This window comes from Acipenser ruthenus, chromosome 1 (genome assembly GCF_902713425.1).
Source record: "Acipenser ruthenus chromosome 1, fAciRut3.2 maternal haplotype, whole genome shotgun sequence".
NCBI classification, from domain to species: Eukaryota; Metazoa; Chordata; class Actinopteri; order Acipenseriformes; family Acipenseridae; genus Acipenser; species Acipenser ruthenus.
Window position 1 is genome coordinate 93,542,024 of NC_081189.1, and position 21,229 is coordinate 93,563,252.

A 21,229-nucleotide genomic window follows, 5' to 3' on the forward strand; every position below is an offset into this window, starting at 1 on the left:
TGTGACACTACATTTATGACTTGTGGTTTACTTTTTGTTTACCATAAAGAACTGGCATCTTTATCTTTTACTCAACATGCATGATAAGTACAGGCACTTCTCAGTTAAGCTCGTAGTCAATGTGAAAACAGTATTAAATAATTTTAACTGGTCTTTCTGGTAAATGACAGAAAGTGGAGAAAATTAGCATTTGAAAAATGGATCCTACGTTCTTTGCCTGCAAATTTTCGGATGTAACCACCTCTCTTAATGGCATAGGCCTGAACAGTTATTATATATAACCTAAATGGACATGAAAGCGTTTCCAGTGTTAACCATTCAAATCGGGCATTTCAGAAAAAAATGGACATCAGACCAGATGAGGCAACTGCTTTTTTTGATGTGCATATCATCCTCATTACTCATCTGATGGAAATCCACAAAGAAGCATATTTGAATGATTGATATATACAAGTAAGTATAGGAGATTTAGATCAATTATTGTTTTTAACTTAGGATCTGCGTGACTGTTTTTTTTTTTTTGTCTTTGTAACTGTGTACATATATGATTCCCAGGTATTATACTGGTTTTGTAATTAAGCTCCATTTTAATTTTGTGAAAACATACATCTGTATCTCATGCAGTAGACAATAGGCAGCAATGCTGTTTTTTTTAGCAACTTGTTTCTAGTTTCTCGTGCAGTAAAACCTTAATTTTATATTAAAGACATGAGGTGAATTGTCTGCCCTCCCCCATAAAATCTTTATTATACACTTTCTCTTTTTAAATGAAGGATGAAAATCAACTCAGGTCCTTCAAATTTCAAACCTTTTGTGATTTGTAGACTACATAATATTGACCTTTTTCCCAATGGGACAACAGCAATTAATTATTAATCAGGTACTACCTTGCAATATTTTTTAATTATCAGGCAAATGTGATTTGGAAAGTCGCGTGAAGATTTTTAATGCCTCCACTCTTTTGCCTCTAAAATTCATCCATAATATGTTATTCGATTTATCTTCAGTAAATTAAAAGCACTTAATCTAGTATTTTTTACAGCACCTCATTTTGTTTGTTTTTAGATTTTTTTTTTATCCTGCCTCCCTGTAGTTAATTTTTCTTCAGTTTGTCTTTGCAATCGCCCCAATTTCAAAATGTTGCTATACGGAACTGTAAAACTGTCGCAAGCAGTAGACTTTATATTTTAGCGCCAATCAGTGCCTACTTCTAGCAATGAATATCTGAATCAATAACCCAATCCTTATTGACCTTAATATCATGACTCCAGATCTGTCAGAATTTTTAAATGTAATATGTTTATGAACCACAAGTGTAGATTTTAGTGGAAAACATGGTTGTATTTCTGGAAGGAGAAAACGCCTCTAATCAACACGTCATCTCCAAGTTCTATAAAAACTGTGGCTTTGATTCATGTCGCTTCTTTTGTTTGACCTCTCAGCAATGCACGGCGAGGCCAAACAGGGAGACGGCCGTCTTTAGAGCCTGGAGGAAGGGTTACCCTTAGCCATGGATTCCCTAAGGTTTCCTCCTACCAGTGAATAGGGGTTATTTCCTTACCTGAGTGCCGAGCGGTTCGTATTTAGGTTCTGCAGGGTGTGTGGCAGGCTGGAGAGGCCGGGTTCTCCCTCGGTGCATTCATGCTCTGGGGGGCTAGCCCTTGTCTCAACTACTTACTTTTCATTCATCCATTCCTATTTTGGGTTTGTGGTTTAGCGGCTTTGTCTTTTGGGGGGAGGTGACCCTATGTGCCACTTCCTATCCACAGCACTAAATTGCATCATTCGTGTATTTGCTAGCCGGCCAGCATTGCGGGAAGCTGTCGAGCACCCAGGGACAAGGTCTTCGGCCAAATTCATAATTCATCATTAATTCACCAGCAATTGCAATTTAAATCATCCACATTGAAGATTCTCCATACTGAACTTAAAATATATGCTTCATCAGAACACTTTATAGTTTTTTACAAGGGGAATAAACTGATGCCCATGTTTTCCATCGTCCAATCACGTCAAAACTTAGCAAAAGGAATTGAGGCATCATGAATCTTTAATTAATTCTCCTTGCACATCAGATTATTAGACACTCATCTTAGCTAACTGGCCTTTTAGAGCAATGAGAAGCAGAAGAGGAAATTAATTCAATTTCCAATTTGCAGCATTGGTGGAATTTAAGAAGATGGAGTGTTTTAAAGCAAAGTCTTACACTCTTTTACAGGAGGTAGGTCCAGTCACACAATATTAATGAACTGTCACTTTACATAAAGGATTTATATAGCTGACAAGCTGCCAAGATGGGCAGTTGAGTGCTAGTGGAGAAACAGATCAATCTCCAAGATGGGATCAAAAAAAGAAAAACCAAACCGGTCTATAACCTATTTACACTACATAAATAATGCATGTGCAGAAGACAAAACATGTTGATCTAGGAAATAAAGCAGACAGTGTATTGCACAATCATATCCCACCAAAACCAAAGAAACGAATGAGTATTGAAGACATGTTCCCCAATCAAATGATCACCAGACTCCTGCAAAATTAAGCATTACCTGTCTGTAATGTGATGTTTTATTTATCTCCCCACCATAGAACCAACATAGAGAATGTGGGGTCTTAAAAAGTCCTGCAGCGCTGCTTTTTATAGTGAATAGAATACATTTGTTATTAAATATAAACATTTGAACTGTCAGTCATATTATCCACTAGAAACTGTCCTCAGGGCATCAGATGATCCTAACCCTAAACCTTACCCTTTAGAATGATCTGATGCCCTGAGGACAGTTTCTAGTGGATATTCCTTTGTGCGGCTGGCTGGCAGCCATTCTCATGCAGAACGTTTAACACTTGCATTTCAATAACAAAGCTTTATTTACACAAAAACAATGGCAAATACAACAAAACAAAACAAACCCTGTTGGGGTATGCAAGAGCAAAGGCAAGGGCACATTTTCAGCAAGGAATACTATCCTTTTATTGGTAGAAAACTATAATAATAACAATAATGAAAGGCTCCTTCCACCATTATTTCTCTCAGAAAATGTGCGTGTGCTTCAAAATAGGGCTCTATATCCTAATGAGCTGTATGATACTCTCCAATCTAAGGGTTTGTTGAAACCAAATCACAGCTTATTTTCTTACATATTGTACAATTTTGTCATAGCAATCACCCCACCTCTAACAGTGACCTATGACTTTTCCACTAATCCTTTAATTGTTGAGAAACATGTCTGTAATGTAGAAAAGTACTAGAACTCCCAAACTCTTTTTATAGAACCTCCTATCTTGTTAAGTGCATTACCATTCTAATAGTTTTTATGCAAGTCTGTTAGGCTAAAAAAACAGGACTTTGTACTGAAGCCCACAAATTGTATAAGCAGGCCTAGGTACGTAAGAGGATGTCTAAGTTCAGAGCAGAGATCCAGTTCTACTAAATGTTTCTGAGTCTGCAGTTTATGCACTCCATCTCAGACCATTATTATTCATGATGTTTAAAGAGCATACAGATGGATGCATAGCCTGAGTCCAAACTGACAAAACAAAAACAAAACAAATGGCAATAGCAGGCAAAAAGGAACAGTTCTTTTTTCTCTGGATGATAAAACATTCTCCAGATTGTACAATGTACTTGCAGTATATGGATCATTTAATCAAAAACAAGTTGTTTCCAATCATTCACTGATGTCTGCATTCTGTGTGTTTCAGTGAGCGTAGTTTTAACTGGCAGATGATTGAACAATGGTGTAGCGGACATGAAAAAGGACCACTAGGGCTGTGCATCTGTAATTTCTGACCCTCTGCAACTGAGTGAGTTAGTGATTGGAAAATACCTATACAAAATCACAGTTTCAGAAAGGAAAAGACTTATAGCACTAATTGTTATTGTCAGAAATTAAGATTTTTTGAGTCTTGTAAAAAGCAGATCTAGTGGTAGAAAAAAAAAACATTTTCGCTGGAATACTAATCATAATAAATAATGAGCTAGAATTAGATATTATAAGATATAAATAATAATATATTAATCAGGTAAGAGATTCAGTATCATGACAATGTAGATAAAAGGTTAAGGGATACTGACAAAACAGAAAATGTAAACGTTTACAAAAATCCTGTATTACATTAGCCTACCTTTTGAAATTACTTTACAGAAATCTTGTATCACATTAGCCTACCTTCTGAAATTACTGTAGTTTTGAGTGGTGTGAACTGTACCCGTATGTCACTACTAAGTGCATCTGCAATAGCATATGAATTTGTACATAGGTACTTGGTATAGTATATCTTTTAAAAGAGTCTGCTTATCTTAAAAATAGCCTCTTCTTAAACTAATTACATGTTACAGTGCTTTCGAGTATTTTGTGTGTGTTTAGAATACAGTGCATTGTGGTTCTGTACTATACATTTCTGAAAATAATGTTTAGGAATATGCATTAGGACTTTATGCACCATAGTAGCATTTACAACTATTGTACATGACAATAGCATGGTAGCGTCACAAGTTGTTCATAATTACTATAATCCCAGCTGCCCTTAATACTGGTTCTCATAAGGCACAGGACTACAGAGCACACTTCTGTTAGTCTTCTTTTCTCAGCACTTTTTGTTTTGGTATTAGCTTGGTAAACTTCTAAATCTAGTGAACCTTGTTTTCAGTTAGATTTACAAAGATACACATTAAACAGAGTTTAAAATGTACTTTAGTGGCTTATTTAACAAACAAATCTATAGAATCCAAAAATAAACATCGACATTATGTGTATGTGTGAGGAGATAAATGTATAAAGTTCACAGTCATAAGCCCCTTTCACACTGGTGCTCCCGACCCGCATTCTGGCTACCTGGGTCACAATCCCATGCAACCCGCCTCAGGATGTGGGTCGATACCTGGGTCAAGTGAGGCAAAATGCATGATGGGCGCTTGTAAGCCGAGGAAGTAACAAACAGCAATTTCACTTCCACAAGGAACTTGTGAGACATTTCTGTTTATTCACAGTTTGTTGATTGTCTGTTACTTAAACTTATAAACTGTATTATAAACAGTACAATGCTTGTTGATTTGGTAATGTAAGAGCATAACAAGAGTGCCCTATACCCTGTATTTTTTATATTACCCCAAGGACAGCAGTTTCACATAGGAACTGCATCTCTTTGTTTAATCTGATCAAACACCATCCTTGTAATTAACCTTGTCCTGAAATCCTTTTATTATTTTAAGTAAATTAAACAACGGACTTACGTAAGTGGTAAGTTTACTATTAAGAATAAACATGCAGGCTTAGAGCCCTGACCACCTCTGAAGATCATTATCTGACAATTAAAGACCTCAAACATTTGCCATTAACGCTTAATTAAAGGATAAGGCACATATTCAACCCAAATCAATGGAGAAGTGCAAGCAGCTTTACGTTTAGCTTGCTGTCTAAATCTAAGATAAAGGAAAATAACTGTATGTCAAAACAGAAATAAAATGCAACCCAGCACTTCACTCAAGGTACAGAATTATGATATGAAATATGCCCAGTACTATACCAGCCATGACAGTCAATAATGCTGCTAATAAAAACCCTTTGACTGGAGAGTATTTGTAGTGCATACATAAACCCTTTATCATAAAATGTATCCAGTTAGAAATGACTTCACAGTGAAAGCTCATAAGACATTACACAGACACCGAGCAGCAATTACCAGCCTTGGAACCAGAGCTAGACCTTAATGTTCTTGACAAGCTCTCATCCATCCATGTTGTTTGGCATTTTTGCTTTTGCTTTTGCCTGTGTTATCTACCACAAATATCTGTTGTTTAAAGGTTCAGCACCAGTGGCATTTGTACCCCTAGTACCAATAGACTAAAGGTCACTGACAAACATCTGCTGTTTTAGTACTGTGGAGCTGTTAATCATTGTATTGACAAGAAGGTAAACAAAATTATGGCCAGTGTGTCTGCCATAGCGAAATGTGCAGTAAATTGCTTACTGTTTATAGATTGTCCTTATTTACTATAAAAACTAGAATTATAACTCTGTTCTTGTTACTGTTCTTCTGAAATTGTTTTTTATAAGATAACTACATCAACCAGTCGCTTTCATTGTAATATCAACCTTTATGCACCTATAATTTGAACCACAAGAATGCTTTTAGCAACAATGGGAATTTAGATTTGTCTTGCAGCAATTGAAATCAAGGCAAACTGTAACCACACAAAGGCTAATTAATGGGCAAAAATAGAATCAGCTTTGATTATTTCTCTTATTTATCGAAATTTGAAAAAAAAATGTGTGTTACTAAAATACTTTTATTCTGCAAATGTTGTTTGTACAGCAGACTCCCTCCTTGTGACCATCTCCAAAATTAGACTAGCTGACCAGTAAGACCACCCTCTGTCAGGCCCTTAGAGTGTGGAGACGATCGGTAGATCTTCCTCCATTAGGACCAGCTCACAATTAAGACCATTGTACTCAGTCCTTTGACGGTCAAAATAGAGTGATTCCCATGTAAAACAGGTATCAGGTGTGGAATTTAAAATCCAAACATGACTAACGTAGCACTGGCTGTAATGGGTTGTTTTCAACTCCAGAAGTTTTAGAAGTGTTTGTCTAAAAATATTATTAGGCACAAATTAGGGCAGCAGTGTGGAGTAGTGGTTAGGGTTCTGGACTCTTGACCCGAGGGTTGTGGGTTCAATCCCCAGTGGGGGACACTGCTGTTGTACCCTTGAGCAAGGTACTTTACCTAGATTGCTCCAGTAAAAACCCAACTGTATAAATGGGTAATTGTATGTAAAATAATGTGATATCTGTATAATGTGAAATAATGTAATATCTTGTAACAATTGTAAGTCGCCCTGGATAAGGGCGTCTGCTAAGAAATAAATAATAATAAAATTGATTAATTATTATTATTATTATTATTATTATTATTATTATTATTATAGTCTAATATGTAAATCGTGTGTTTAAAATGTTCAATGTGCTGTGCACTTCTCAAATAAATGTGCCTTTAATAATAAAAACATATTTGTTAAGCACCTTGAGTGAGTACTAATGAGATTGAAGTTTGACCTGATTTAGAAGGTTAAATAACTAAATATTTAAAATGTCACAAAAGGTATTGCTGCATAATCTAGAATATTGCCTGTGTATATTAAAATAGCCTCAAACAGAAGTCAGATTAAACCAAGATGTTCATTTTTCTTGAATGAAAAATTACAATATAAATGTGAATGCAAATAATGTGAATAAGCTGTAAAATCTGAAAAAAAAAATCACAAATGTTTTCATTTGTTCCATGTTATTGTGCTGTAAATGTAGTTTCCGGTGATAAAGAATTGTGCAGTAGCAGCAATATTATGGCAACCCCCTGCAAATATCAATCATGCAAGTTGAAAAACCACATGGATACCAGACTTTTACATAATCATATATGCGTATTGAATAATTGTTGAAATAATGAGCAATGAGTTCTATCCTTTAATAAACAATTAAACGATAGAACACACCCATATGAAAATTAAAACTGCACATTTATTTTAGATATGTTACTGCCCCTGGTACTACATGCTATATTTATACATAATGTAGCAGTCCATGCATTTGTGTTTATGTACCGTATTCCCTGTTGTCACCATTGTTTGTATCCCTGTACCATGTGACCCATTGTTTGTTTGTCTGCCCTGGTCTGTTCTCGTTGCTTGTTATCTGTGTGTCCTCATTGGTTGCTGTTTGTGTCCGAAGCCTGGTAATCTATTTGCATAAGGGGGTGGGCTAATGGGCTAAGCCTATAAGAAGGAGCTGCAGCACCGTTCAGGGGGTTGATGTTGTGCTGGTTGCCATGGTTCCTGTGTTCCTGTGTGTGAATCCTGTGTTGCTGACAGTGTTGTGGTCTATGGTCTGGGTGCTGAGAGAGCATCCAGAGAAATAAATAAAGAGAAAAGAGATGAAACCAGGAACCAGCGCCTCTCTGTTTTCTGCCACCTGCGAACGCTACATTGGTGTCAGGCGGGATTCGGTCGGTCCCACGAGCATCAAGCAGGAGCAGTTAGGAGACAGGAGATGGCCCAGTGGATCCGCTGCAACCCTGACCCATTCCAGACCCGGTGGAATGGCGGACTGGAGGACCTCCTCGGTGGCCTTGAGGATCAAGGCTGGTGCCTTGCCTGTGGGGAATTCAGGTACAAGGTGGTATGCTGCCCAAAAACAAAAGCGGAGGAGGGGCGGCCGTTCCCAGAGGCAAGCAAGGGAGCCGCTGCCGTCTCCAGTGTCGGAGAGGGAGGTGCTGCCTGCACAAGAGCCGGACAGGGTGCTGCCACTGCTGGAATGCCCCGGCTGGGAAGACTACCGGAGCATTTGGGATGCCCCACAGGGGTGCTGTGTCTGCGGGAAGTATGGGCACTATGCGGTGTACTGCCCCTGCCAGAGAGAGAAAGGAGCCGCCACTGCTACAAGCACCAGCCCTTTCAAGAGCTCCTGCAACAGATGCGACCCGGGAGCAGAGCGACAGTGGAGAGATGGAGAAGCGACGGCCACCAGTAAAATCCCTGGAGAAGAAGGTTTTGTCCCCCCGACTGCCAGAGAAATAGGAGCTGCCGCTACAAGCGCCAGCCCTTTCAAGGGCTCCTGCAAAGGGCGCGAGCCAAGAGCAGGGCACCAGTGGAGAGCGGGAGCAGCGCCTGCCGCCAGAACCACCCCCCGAATCCCAGATAGTGCCACCACAGCCATGGCCTGACTGCCCAGCGCCGCCGCCTGACTGCCCACCACAAGCAACAGAGTGCCCCGCGCTGAGGTCAGCCTTGCCGCTGCCAGTACCACCATCTGACTTCCCACCGCCAGCACCTGAGGGCCCCATTCCACCGCTACCGCAAGCATCACTACTGCCAGCATCGCCACTGCTGGAGTGCACTGTGCCACCGACAACATTTTCACCACCGGAGTGGCCTGCGCTACTGCCTGTACCGCCACCACTGTCAGCATTGCTACTGCTGGAGTGCCCTGCGCCATTGTTAGCATTGCCACCCTCTGTAAGGAAGCCCCAACGGGGCAAAAGTCACTCTGGCTTAGAGGGTAGAAAGGGGGTTAAACAGGCACCCTTACAGAAGCCCAGGGGTTACCAGAGGGGTTAAATGAGCGCCCCTGACTGAAGATCCAGGATCACCCCGGCAGAAGGAGGAGAGGAGACCGCCCACCAACCCACCCACCAACCCACCAACCACAATCCAGAGGGGAAAAACCAGACAGAAGGGGAGTGGGGTTGTGTTTCAAGGGGGAGGTGGTCGATTTGGGGACAAAAATAGACTAAGGTGGGGGCAATGTAGCGATCCATGCATTTCTGTTTATGTACCGTATTGGTAGTTATCTGTGTGCCCATTGGTCCTGGTTTGCGGCTGAGGGCCAATGGGATGTGTCCGAAGCCTGGTAATCTGTTTGCATAAGGGGGCAGGCTAAGCCTATAAGAAGGAGCTGCAGCGCCATTCAGGGGGTGATGTGCTGGTTGTCATGGTTCCTTTGTTTCTGTGTTTCTGTGTTCCTGTGTGTAAATCCTGTGTTGCCGATAGAGCTGTGGTCTCTGGTCTGGGTGCTGAGAGAGCATCCAGAGAAATAAATAAAGAGAAAGGATTTGAAAAAGGAACCAGCGTCTTTCTGTTTTCTGCCTCCTGCGAAACGCTACAATATACTCTCCTTATAGATGTACAGCATTTAGGTTTATTATATACTGTATTTTACATATATAAAAAGTTGCAAAAAAGGTAAAACTTAACCCACTGGAATGACAGAAAAAAATACACAAACATGTTTTTACATTTATACTGTATGAGTATCAGACCTTTACAGTCGAATGAGGCTTAATGACTACATCTCCCATAATGCCACGTGTCTGTTTTGTGTGTGTCTGTGCGAGAGAATTGCTTTGAGTGTTTGGAGGTGGAGATTTCAGTTCAGTCTAGAGCTGTGTTTGATGGCAGGAGGAGTACACACAGAGAAAAGAGAAGCAGAAAGGAGCAAACGGACGAACTACAGAGAAAAAGGACACATGATATTTTTGAATACGGAGAATTGAAAGCTTGCATTAATTTGAAGGATCTGAAAACGAGTTTATCGAAATAAGTACAAAAAAAAAACATAGACCGTGTTGCAAAGAGAAAGAGACAGCTGGTTAGTGGGACGAGAGAGAGAGAGAGAGAGAGAGAGAGAGAGAAAGAACCGCAACCACCACGAGCGGTGTGCACCCAGAAAGTGGGAGAGACGCTGTGATAAGGTATTTGCAAAATACAGCATTTTCAAGAAGACCAATTCATTCCTTATAAGCCTTGTTAATAAAATATTGAACTATTGATTGACTGTTAAATACAAACACAAGGGGTGAGGTTTGTCAGAAAAAAACAACATATCTACTAATGTAGCCTGTAAAATAATTTACAATAATGGTATTCTAAACTGGATTACAACATACGAAAACTCGGCAATTTTTAAAGGTAGTATGCCTTACTGTAATAAATTACGACATAGGGAAGGCAATGAGAAGGCTTGAGGGTTTTTAAATGAAAACAAAGCAGATGCATTAGAAGAGCAGGTAGAAAATGATAGCCTTCTGCTGTACTGTATTTTGCAAATCACTGAGGCTAAATATAAGTATTGAGTAGGCTATATCACGTCCTGGGAGTAGACACATTTTACTCCCTGCTTAACAATAAATACAAATAATAATGATAATGATGATAATAATAATTCCATTTAGTAGGTGAGTACATGTTGCGTTATATTTGTATTGTACTGTAGTATGATGATAGGCGAGAAGACGAAAGGTGTTGGGTGAAGTGCGGGCTTGTGGGCTTGCTGTTTTTCGAGGTTACTGTAGTACCGGGTTATATATAAACAGGACGGATGTGAAGATTATTGTAGATTTAAAGTCACAGAGGAAGGAAGGGGAAGTTCAGTGGGTGAAGAAACCATGACAAGAAACCTTTCTCATCTTCGTGTGTGTGAGCGAGAGAGAGCAGAAAATGATACAGCACTTACACAGAAAGCTGGGTACCTACTGTTAATGTAGCCAGTGGGTGTCACCAGAACAGCAATGTGCTGCACAAAGGCTCCACTGTACCATTGTTTAAGCACCCCAATATATATGTGTAATGTTAACAATGCAGCATTTAAGGGATTTTTCTGACATTCTGTGTTTTTTTCCAGTATACTAGCATTCTGGGACAGTGTCCTCAGTTTAATGAAGAAGAAGAAAAGACCCAGGCTTCAATAATGTGACAAACCTTTGCTAAACTGGAAGCAACATATTGCAGCAGCTTGTCACACAAGGATGAGAGAAAAGACAGATAAACCAACTTGAACAGGATTTCCAAGCATTGTGCACACAGATGTTTCTTGAGAGATCTTTGTTGCATGGATGGTAATGCAACCAAAATTATGTTGCACTGCCTTATCACTTTGTTTTGAAGATAACAAAGACAGGATTTTGATTGTGCGGTTCATATGCAGCTGTGACATATTGCTGCACTTCAGCAAAACCAAAATAATAACTTCGAGTGCTGCTTGTTCAACTCTTGTCCAAACACCAACTATTTAAATATTTCAGAATTCAGTGGGGGAGCAGCCAACAAAATGCTTCCAGAGTTTCCAGATGTACAGTATTTTGTTAAACCTGTAAATGAACACTTGGAATGAAACAGTACTTTCAGGACATGTTAAAGCACTGACATAACTACATAATTTTTCCAGATGTATTGTCCATTCTCTTCACTGGAAACATACACATTGTTATATGAGATCCAGATGGACCTATGGGGTTGACCTACAAAGCCATATGAAAAGTATTATTTGACAGTGGAATCAAGCGCACTTTTTAAAAACTTGAGTTCTTCGACAATACACTTTGCACTTCAACATCATTTCCCACAACGCACCACCAGAGGGAAGATTCTACATTTTGAATAAAAGAAACAATAAATAGGGGGCATCAGGCCAGCCATAATTACAATTGTGAATTTCTTTGAAAGTACATACTTGAAGCTGTTGTGGCAACAAGAGCAAAATGAGTGCTTGAGAGAGGGCGGGAGAGAGAGAGAGAGGTCTCTTGCTTTAGTTTACAGCCCAGAAAATGAACATCTCCATATGAGGAATCACTGTACCAGCAGGATTCACAATGGCACAAACCAGTTTGTTGCAGGGAAAGAGGTTTTACTGCAGGGAGTGGGTTTTCCACAAGCTTCAGCACTGCCTCCAGGAGAAAACAAACCGCATTATCAGTGTTAATAGCACGCCTAACAAACAGGCTAGTGTAACAAACCCTGCGAGCAATTACAGCACTGTTCCCAGCAAAGGAGTAGCCTGGGGAGTGCTGCTGGTGGGGGGTCCTGGCAGTGGGAAGACTGCTTTGTGCACTGAGTTGCTGTGGCCAAGCTCACCTCAGGGATTGCAGAGGGGGACACACCGGCAAGTGCTGGCTTTCCATTTCTGTCGGGCGGACGACTCTGACACGCTCTGTGTGAGTGGCTTTATTCGGGGGCTGGTGGCTCAGATTTGCCTCAGTGGACTAATACAGGGATATGAGGAGACAGTAAGAGACCCTGCATTTCAGAGTGCTTTGCAACCTGGCGAGTGTGAAAGGAACCCCGCAGAGGCTTTCAAAAGGTATACTAAAATTGATTTTATTGCATGCAGAGAGAGTAAGTAATTGTGTTTTTTTTATATGGTGCTGAATATTCATCAAACAGTATATTCATTTTAGGATTGTCATTTCACAGGAGTTACTCTCTTTTTTTCCCCCATCGCTGTGGTTTTCCACTGGAGGTGATTTTTGTATGCAGTTGTCCCAAGATGAAGCACCCCGTGCTTAAAGTTTTTTGGAACACTTTTGCAGCGCCGGCATGTTATAGTATATATATATATATATATATATAATGTGACCAATACATTCAATTTTTGAGCAATGAAACGTTTAAAGCAGCAATTCTAATAGTTAATTTCAAGCAGAATGTATACAATACTGTAATCTGATTATACCAGCGTCTTCTGCTAATCCACTGTGAAAAATGTATCAAGTAAACACAATTCTTCAGCCTATGCATAATTTTATATCATGCTTATATTAGTAGTCGTAGTAGTAGTAGTAATAATAATAATTTTTAAAAGTGAATGCATTGTGTTGCTTTTATTATTTCTAAAAGTGATGTGAAAGATTAAGTAATTTTTGAAGCACAATCCTATTTGTGTATGTGAAAACATGAGAATACAATTGTTGAAGCCTATAAGCCACTGAATATTACTTTCTATGTACTTTACATATATACTGGTCTTGGTCTCAAAATACTGTCTCAGTCTCAACATTTACGGTTTCGGTCTTGGTCTCTGTCTCAACATATCTGGTCTCTGTCTCAACATATCTGGTCTCGCTCTCAACATATCCGGTCTCGGTCTCAACATATCCGGGCTCGGTCTCGATGTCTAAACATATCCGGTCTCGGTCTCAACATATCCGGTCTCGGTCTCAACATATCCGGGCTCGGTCTCGATGTCTAAACATATCCGGTCTCGGTCTCAACATATCCGGTCTCGGTCTCAACATATCCGGTCTCGGTCTAGGTCTCAACATATACGGTCTCGGTCGCAACATGTCCGGTCTTGGTCTCGGTCGCAACATGTCCGGTCTTGGTCTCGGTCTCAGCATATCTGCTCTTGGTCTCGGTCTCAACATATCCGGTCTTGATCTTGGTCTCGGTCTCAACATATCCGGTCTTGATCTTGGTCTCGGTCTCAACATATCCGGTCTTGGTCTTGGTCTCGGTCTCAGCATATCTGCTCTTGGTCTCGGTCTCAACATATCCGGTCTTGATCTTGGTCTCGGTCTCAACATATCCGGTCTCTGTCTCGGTCTCAACATATCCTGTCTTGGTCTTGGTCTCGGTCTCAAAATACCTGCTCTTGGTCTCGGTCTCAACATATCTTCTCTTGATCTTGGTCTCGGTCTCAACATATCTGCTCTTGATCTTTGTCTCGGTCTCAACATATCCGGTCTCTGTCTCGGTCTCGGTCTCAACATATCTGTTCTTGGTCTCGGTCTCAACATATCCGGTCTTGATCTTGGTCTCGGTCTCAACATATCCGGGCTCGGTCTCGGTCTCAACATGTCCTGTCTTGGTCTCAACATATCCGGTCTTGGTCTTGGTCTCAGTCTCAACATATCCGGTCTTGGTCTTGGTCTCAAAATGTTGGTCTTGACTACATCACTGGTTGAAATTACATTTCGTAATGTTGAATAAATGCTTGTTCGGCATTGAGCAAACCATGCACGAGTAATAAATGAATGTATGAGGCATTAAACCAGACAGAGAAAGCATTTGCTTTCACTGGAAACAGTGGTAAACCTGTGTCTGAACAAACTCGCTTACACACTAGTCTGTACAAGGCGAGCAACCTCAAACATCATTATGAAACAAATCGCACGTTCTCATCTGAATATCCTCCTGGATCAGCCTTAAGGCAGATGCTCCTTTCAGCGTTCAGTAAAGAAGCTGATTTAACGACTCAAGCGAGCTTCTTATGGCAAGCATGGAATATCACTTTTGCCAAACGTCCTTATTCAGATGAATGAATCTTTTTATAAAATTGATGTTGGCGCTAGACTAGAGAATGCATGTTTAGATGTTATTTCAGGTCTAAAATTAATATTCTATTTGCATATCTTACATCTCGTCGTGAGCAGATACTGTAATCCCTTTCAAAATAAATACAGTGCATTTGTCATCCACAAAGCTTGCAAAAGTATGTAATACACGCAGCAATCACATTTTTTTTTAAACCCAGCTTCAGATCTCCAAGGGAAGAGCTTGTCAAAAAGAATCCTTACAAAAATGTGTCTTTTTTAATGTGATGTTTTTGGTGAAATCAGGTCAGTTATTACGTTTTGCTTCATAATAACTGAATATTTTATTTTGAAGTATGTAATACACACAGCATAAAAAGAAATAATGGAAAAACACCATAGTGTTACATTTAAAGTTTAATACACTGTAGATCAACAGTACAATAAAAATTACACAGAAATTATGTAGGCTCTATCTTGTCCTTGTTCTTGTATCTGTTTCTGCTATCGAGATCAACTACTGTACTGCAAAATAATGCTAGTATTTAAACTGTCTTGCTTGCAAACATTTCATGTTTTACTGTGTCTTGTGGCTCTCGACCATATGGACAGTTTGGTATGCGGCTCGTAGGGTCAGGAAGTTTGGCCATTTTCGTTCATGTGTGGGTTTGTGACCCTGATTTTCTTAGATATATCATGCTGCTTACCTGTTTTTAATGCAATATGATGGTGATTAAAGTATCACACAAGTGATACTTTAATCACCATGTGGGGCAGCAGTGTGGAGTAGTGGTTAGGGCTCTGGACTCTTGACTGGAGGGTCATGGATTCAGTCCCAGATGGGGGACACTGCTGCTGTACCCTTGAGCAAGGTACTTTACCTAGATTGTTCCAGTAAAAGCCCAGCTGTGTAAATGGGTAATTGTATGTAAAAAAATAATGTGATATCTTGTAACACTTGTAGTCTCCCTGGATAAGGGCGTCTGCTAAGAAAATAATAATAATAATAATAAGTGGCTACTATAAGTCTGTCTAAGTCTGCTTTTAAATGTTTTACCTACTACTTTACAGTGGTTGCACCAGTTTCTGGGCTAGATCATTATTTAGAAGTTCGGAACAGGGACATTTGGAAGCTCATCTTACTACATTGAATAGAGATGGCCAACAACACAATAAACAGTAATTCTATGTCTGAGTATCTGGAGGTACTAAAAGCACCAATTGACAATTTGAAAGCAAAACTTATGAATCTGTTTTTATATAGTTTTAAATCTAGTTTATGCTGTCCATTAGTGTACAGCACAACTTAAAAGACATGGGCTTCAACCAGAAAATTGTTACCACTAGTTGCCAGTTAAGGGGACCTTTTACCCTTACTTTTTTGACTAACTATAGGGGCATATATCTATCTCATAATGATTTTCTGTTACCCATGCTGTAGTCATAATATCAACCACATGTTTACTCAGTTGTCCTTTAAATTGGAAAACCACACTTGCCATGTAGTAAGTACAACGGATATATCTTTAAATTAAGGTTAATATCCTGGGTTTAATTGGTGCTTTCTTTAAATATGCTAGAAATATGCATTGGAAATATATTTGTTTTATTAAAGGTAAAACATCTATCGGAAGAAGACGGTGTTTCAAATTTTTTACGTTATTTATGGTAGGATGTTTTTGCAGCATAGTGCATGTGTTTGCTCTTTTGGTTCTATTGTTTCTGGGAGCTGTGAGAAAGGAGACTCAAAGGCTGTAAAATCCATGATCAAAAGTTCCCTGTAGCCTTCATCTGGTGCACAGCTGCAGAAGATTCAGTGAGGATTAGGGCACTTTTAAACTTACGTTGCAGTGATTGCAGAACGTAGAGTAACAACCGTGTCCTGAGAAAGCACAGTGACTCTGTACTAAAAAGCAAATTGGTACTGACTTTGGGTCATTGTGTTGTTTATTAACAAGACATAAAAAAAACAAAAGAACTTGAATATCATTGACAACATAAGCTTCCCTGTAAAGATGATATTTAACATAAACTCCCTTGTACAGTCCAGTATATTATACTTTCTCTAGTATATGCTGCTATTTTGAAGTTCAGCATTGTGCTTTATTCCTTTTGATTTGGACAGTCAGTACTGTATTCTTAAAAGATGTAAAATATGATGATTCATAGTGGTGTGTGATAAAATTGTCTAAATGTGTGTATGGTGCTGACTCATGTTTAATGGTAGAACTTTGATTTCTGCTGAGTTTTAATGTAAGAGTTAAAGGCAATGGCAAGACTTGTGTGGACTTGCAGTATAATGCCTGAAATTTCTGAAATGTAACCTACTGTTCCCTTTCTTGACTAGTTAGTGATCCACTATTGGTTGATCCTGCACACCAAAGTTCTAGTTAACAAAATATAGGTCCTTCCACATCAAATTCCACACCTCACAATCTCAGATTTTTTTTTATATTACATATGGGGGGGAGTTGGGGCTGTGATGGATGAAAACAAGAACTGAAAAGGGGCCATGTATGAGAGGTCAGGTCTTTCAAAGTGTTAAAGATGTCTTCTGGATACTTGCCTCGCACACTGAACTGCTGTTCTAGTTCTAGTTAAGGTTAAGGTAAACTGCTTTCTGTTTATGGTTGCCTGGATCTACAGACTTGGATGAGATTGATTTATGGTTGGATAACCTATAATAAGTTTAGAGCAGATCGCATTGCCGGAACATGACTAAAATGACTAACTGATTCAAACTGTCTTAGAAAGACCTTTCTGTATTACCATAGTGACCAGTGGTGCAATTGGGAACCTAATTTCTTAATCAATTTATTACATGCGCATTTATTGACAATAATCAATCCATCAGCAACATTTCATTTGAAAAAATCAAGATGATCCAATAACTAAAAATGTTGTGCATAATAGTTAAATGGCAAGGCAGATCTTAAGCCCTTTTCACACTGGTGCTCCTACCCGGGTCCCAGCGACCCACCTCCAGGAGGTGGGTCGACACGCTTTGACCCGGGTTGAGCGAGACAAAATGCATGACGGGCGTTCGTAAGTGGACGAAGTAACAAACAGCCACACGTGAAGGGTTCACTTCCACAAGGAACTTGCAAGCCGTTTCATTTTATTCTGTTTGGCCATATTTCTGTTGATTGAGAGACACCATGAGCCAGATTGCAGCAGGGATGAAGAAACATTTGCTCTAATCAATATTTGGGCCGACAATTCATTCTAGTGAAGCTTGGATGGAAGCATCTGTAGCAAGCACACCATCTTGAAAGCCTGAACAGATGAAAGGGTGGTCATGTGAATGCTGCTGCTTCCTGGGCATTGCGTAGGTGACCCTGGTTCTTCAAAAAACAGTGTGAAATTGTGTAGCCGACCTGGGTAGGGTCCGACCCGGGTAGAGCATGCCAGAGTGAAAGGAGCTTCAGATTCAAATAAAAAACTCTGAAGGACGCAAGTTCAAATAACAACTGAAAAAAATATGCGTGTGTCAGCACCATATGTCCCTTTAAGACTTTAATAATAGTAATTAATACTGTTTTCATTTAACATAGTCATTTCAATCTGAAATATGATTGTTAATTAACATTACTCTTAACATGTTATGTCAAAAGCATTTACCATGTACATGAAATCCGATAAATTCCCAAATATCGCTTTTCTGTCCTCCCTTTTCTTTCCTCCCTTTTCTTTCCTCCCTTTTCTTTCCTTTAAAAATTACCAATCTACATGTAGCTTTCATTTTTGTAAATGTAAATGAAATATTTTTAACATGCAAGGCTGAAAGGTTTGTATCCTAGCAACTCCCTGATGTTGGCTACCTACTGTACTTGCACTAATATAAGTGCATAACTACATGTTTTAATGCAAAATGGTAATGGGAGACTTCAAACTACGCTGTAATTGTTGCATCTCTAGTGACCGGTCTCCTCAAAAGATGAATACAGATATATATATATATATATATATATATATATATACAGACGTGCTCAAATTTGTTGGTACCCTTACAGCTCATTGAAATAATGCTGCATTCCTCCTGAAAAGTGATGAAATTAAAAGCTATTTTATCATGTATACTTGCATGCCTTTGGTATGTCATAGAATAAAGCAAAGAAGCTGTGAAAAGAGATGAATTATTGCTTATTCTACAAAGATATTCTAAAATGGCCTGGACACATTTGTTGGTACCCCTTAGAAAAGATAATAAATAATTGGATTATAGTGATATTTCAAACTAATTAGTTTCTTTAATTAGTATCACACATGTCTCCAATCTTGTAATCAGTCATTCAGCCTATTTAAATGGAGAAAAGTAGTCACTATGCTGTTTGGTATCATTGTGTGCACCACACTGAACATGGACCAGAGAAAGCAAAGGAGAGAGTTGTCTGAGGAGATCAGAAAGAAAATACTAGACAAGCATGGTAAAGGTAAAGGCTACAAGACCATCTCCAAGCAGCTTGATGTTCCTGTGACAACAGTTGCAAATATTAAGAAGTTTAAGATCCATGGAACTGTAGCCAACCTCCCTGGGCGCGGCCGCAAGAGGAAAATCGACCCCAGATTGAACAGAAGGATAGTGCGAATGGTAGAAAAAGAACCAAGGATAACTGCCAAAGAGATACAAGCTGAACTCCAAGGTGAAGGTACGTCAGTTTCTGATCGCACCATCTGTCACTTTTTGAGCGAAAGTGGGCTCCATGGAAGAAGACCCAGGAGGACTCCACTTTTGAAAGAAAAACATAAAAAAGCCATACTGGAATTTGCTAAAATGCATATTGACAAGCCACAATCCTTCTGGGAGAATGTCCTTTGGACAGATGAGTCAAAACTGGAGCTTTTTGGCAAGTCACATCAGCTCTATGTTCACAGATGAAAAAATGAAGCTTTCAAAGAAAAGAACACCATACCTACAGTGAAACATGGAGGAGGCTTGGTTATGTTTTGGGGCTGCTTTGCTGCGCCTGGCACAGGGTGCCTTGAATCTGTGCAGGGCACAATGAAATCTCAAGACTATCAAGGCATTCTGGAGCGAAACGTACTGCCCAGTGTCAGAAAGCTCTGTCTCAGTCGCAGGTCATGGGTCCTCCAACAGGATAATGACCCAAAACACACAGCTAAAAGCACCCAAGAATGGATAAGAACAAAACATTGGACTATTCTGAAGTGGCCTTCTATGAGTCCTGATCTGAATCCTATCGAACATCTATGGAAAGAGCTGAAACTTGCAGTCTGGAGAAGGCACCTATCAAACCTGAGACAGCTTGAGCAGTTTGCTCAGGAAGAGTGGGCCAAACTACCTGTTAACAGGTGCAGAAGTCTCATTGAGAGCTACAGAAAACGTTTGATTGCAGTGATTGCCTCTAAAGGTTGTGCAACAAAATATTAGGTTAGCGGTCCCATCATTTTTGTCCATACCATTTTCATTTGTTTTATTATTTACAATATTATGTTGAATAAAAAATCAAAAGCAAAGTCTGATTTCTATTAAATATGGAATAAACAATGGTGGATGCCAATTACTTTTGTCAGTTTCAAGTTATTTCAGAGAAAATTGTGCATTCTTCGTTTTTTGTGGAGGGGTACCAACAAATTTGAGCACGTCTGTATATATATATATATACACACAGTACTGTGCAAAAGTTTTAGGCAGGTGTTGAAAAAATGCTGTAAAGTAAGAATGCTTTCAATAATAGACATGTTAATAGATTATATTTATCAATTAACTAAATGCAAAGTGAGTGAACAGAAGAAAAATCTAAATCAAATCCATATTTGGTGTGACCACCCTTTGCCTTCAAAACAGCATCAATTCTTCTAGGTACACTTGCACAAAGTCAGGGATTTTGTAGGCATATAGTCAGGTGTATGATTAAACAATTATACCAAACAGGTGCTAATGATCATCAATTCAATATGTAGGTTGAAACACAATCATTAACTGAAACAGAAACAGCTGTGTAGGAGGAATAAAACTGGGTGAGGAACAGCCAAACTCAGCTAACAAGGTGAGGTTGCTGAAGACAGTTTACTGTCAAAAGTCATACACCGTGGCAAGACTGAGCACAGCAACAAGACACAAGGTAGTTCTACTGCATCAGCAAGGTCTCTCCCAGGCAGAAATTTCAAGGCAGACAGGGGTTTCCAGATGTGCTGTCCAAGCTCTTTTGAAGAAGCACAAAGAAACGGGCAACGTTGAGGACCGTAGACGCAGTGGTCGGCCAAGGAAACTCACTGCAGCAGATGAAAGACACATCATGCTTAGTTCCCTTCGCAATCGGAAGATGTCCAGCAGTGCCATCAGCTCAGAATTGGCAGAAAACAGTGGGACCCTGGTACACCCATCTACTGTCCGGAGAAGTCTGGTCAGAAGTGGCCTTCATGGAAGACTAGCGGCCAAAAAGCCATACCTCCGACGTGGAAACAAGGCCAAGCAACTCAACTATGCACGAAAACACAGGAACTGGGGTGCAGAAAAAATGGCAGCAGGTGCTCTGGACTGATGAGTCAAAATTTGAAATATTTGGCTGTAGCAGAAGGCAGTTTGTTTGCCGAAGGGCTGGAGAGAGGTACACGAATGAGTGTCTGCAGGCAACAGTGAAGCATGGTGGAGGTTCCTTGCAAGTTTGGGGCTGCATTTCTGCAA

At 39.8% G+C, this 21,229-nt stretch overlaps 1 protein-coding gene across 2 annotated transcripts in view; it reads left to right on the top strand.

The window, feature by feature from the left end:
* Positions 1–9,836: 9,836 nt before the first annotated feature.
* ankrd50 (ankyrin repeat domain 50) overlaps positions 9,837–21,229 on the top strand; it is a 45,086-nt gene continuing 33,693 nt past the window's right edge. Inside the window, exons 1-2 of one of the 2 annotated variants that reach the window (XM_034035485.3) lie at positions 9,837–10,245; positions 11,175–12,629. In XM_034035485.3, coding sequence (XP_033891376.1) covers positions 12,142–12,629 — 488 coding nt within the window. In that variant the 5' untranslated portion in view covers positions 9,837–10,245; positions 11,175–12,141. The other variant, XM_034035486.3, reaches the window with a different exon arrangement.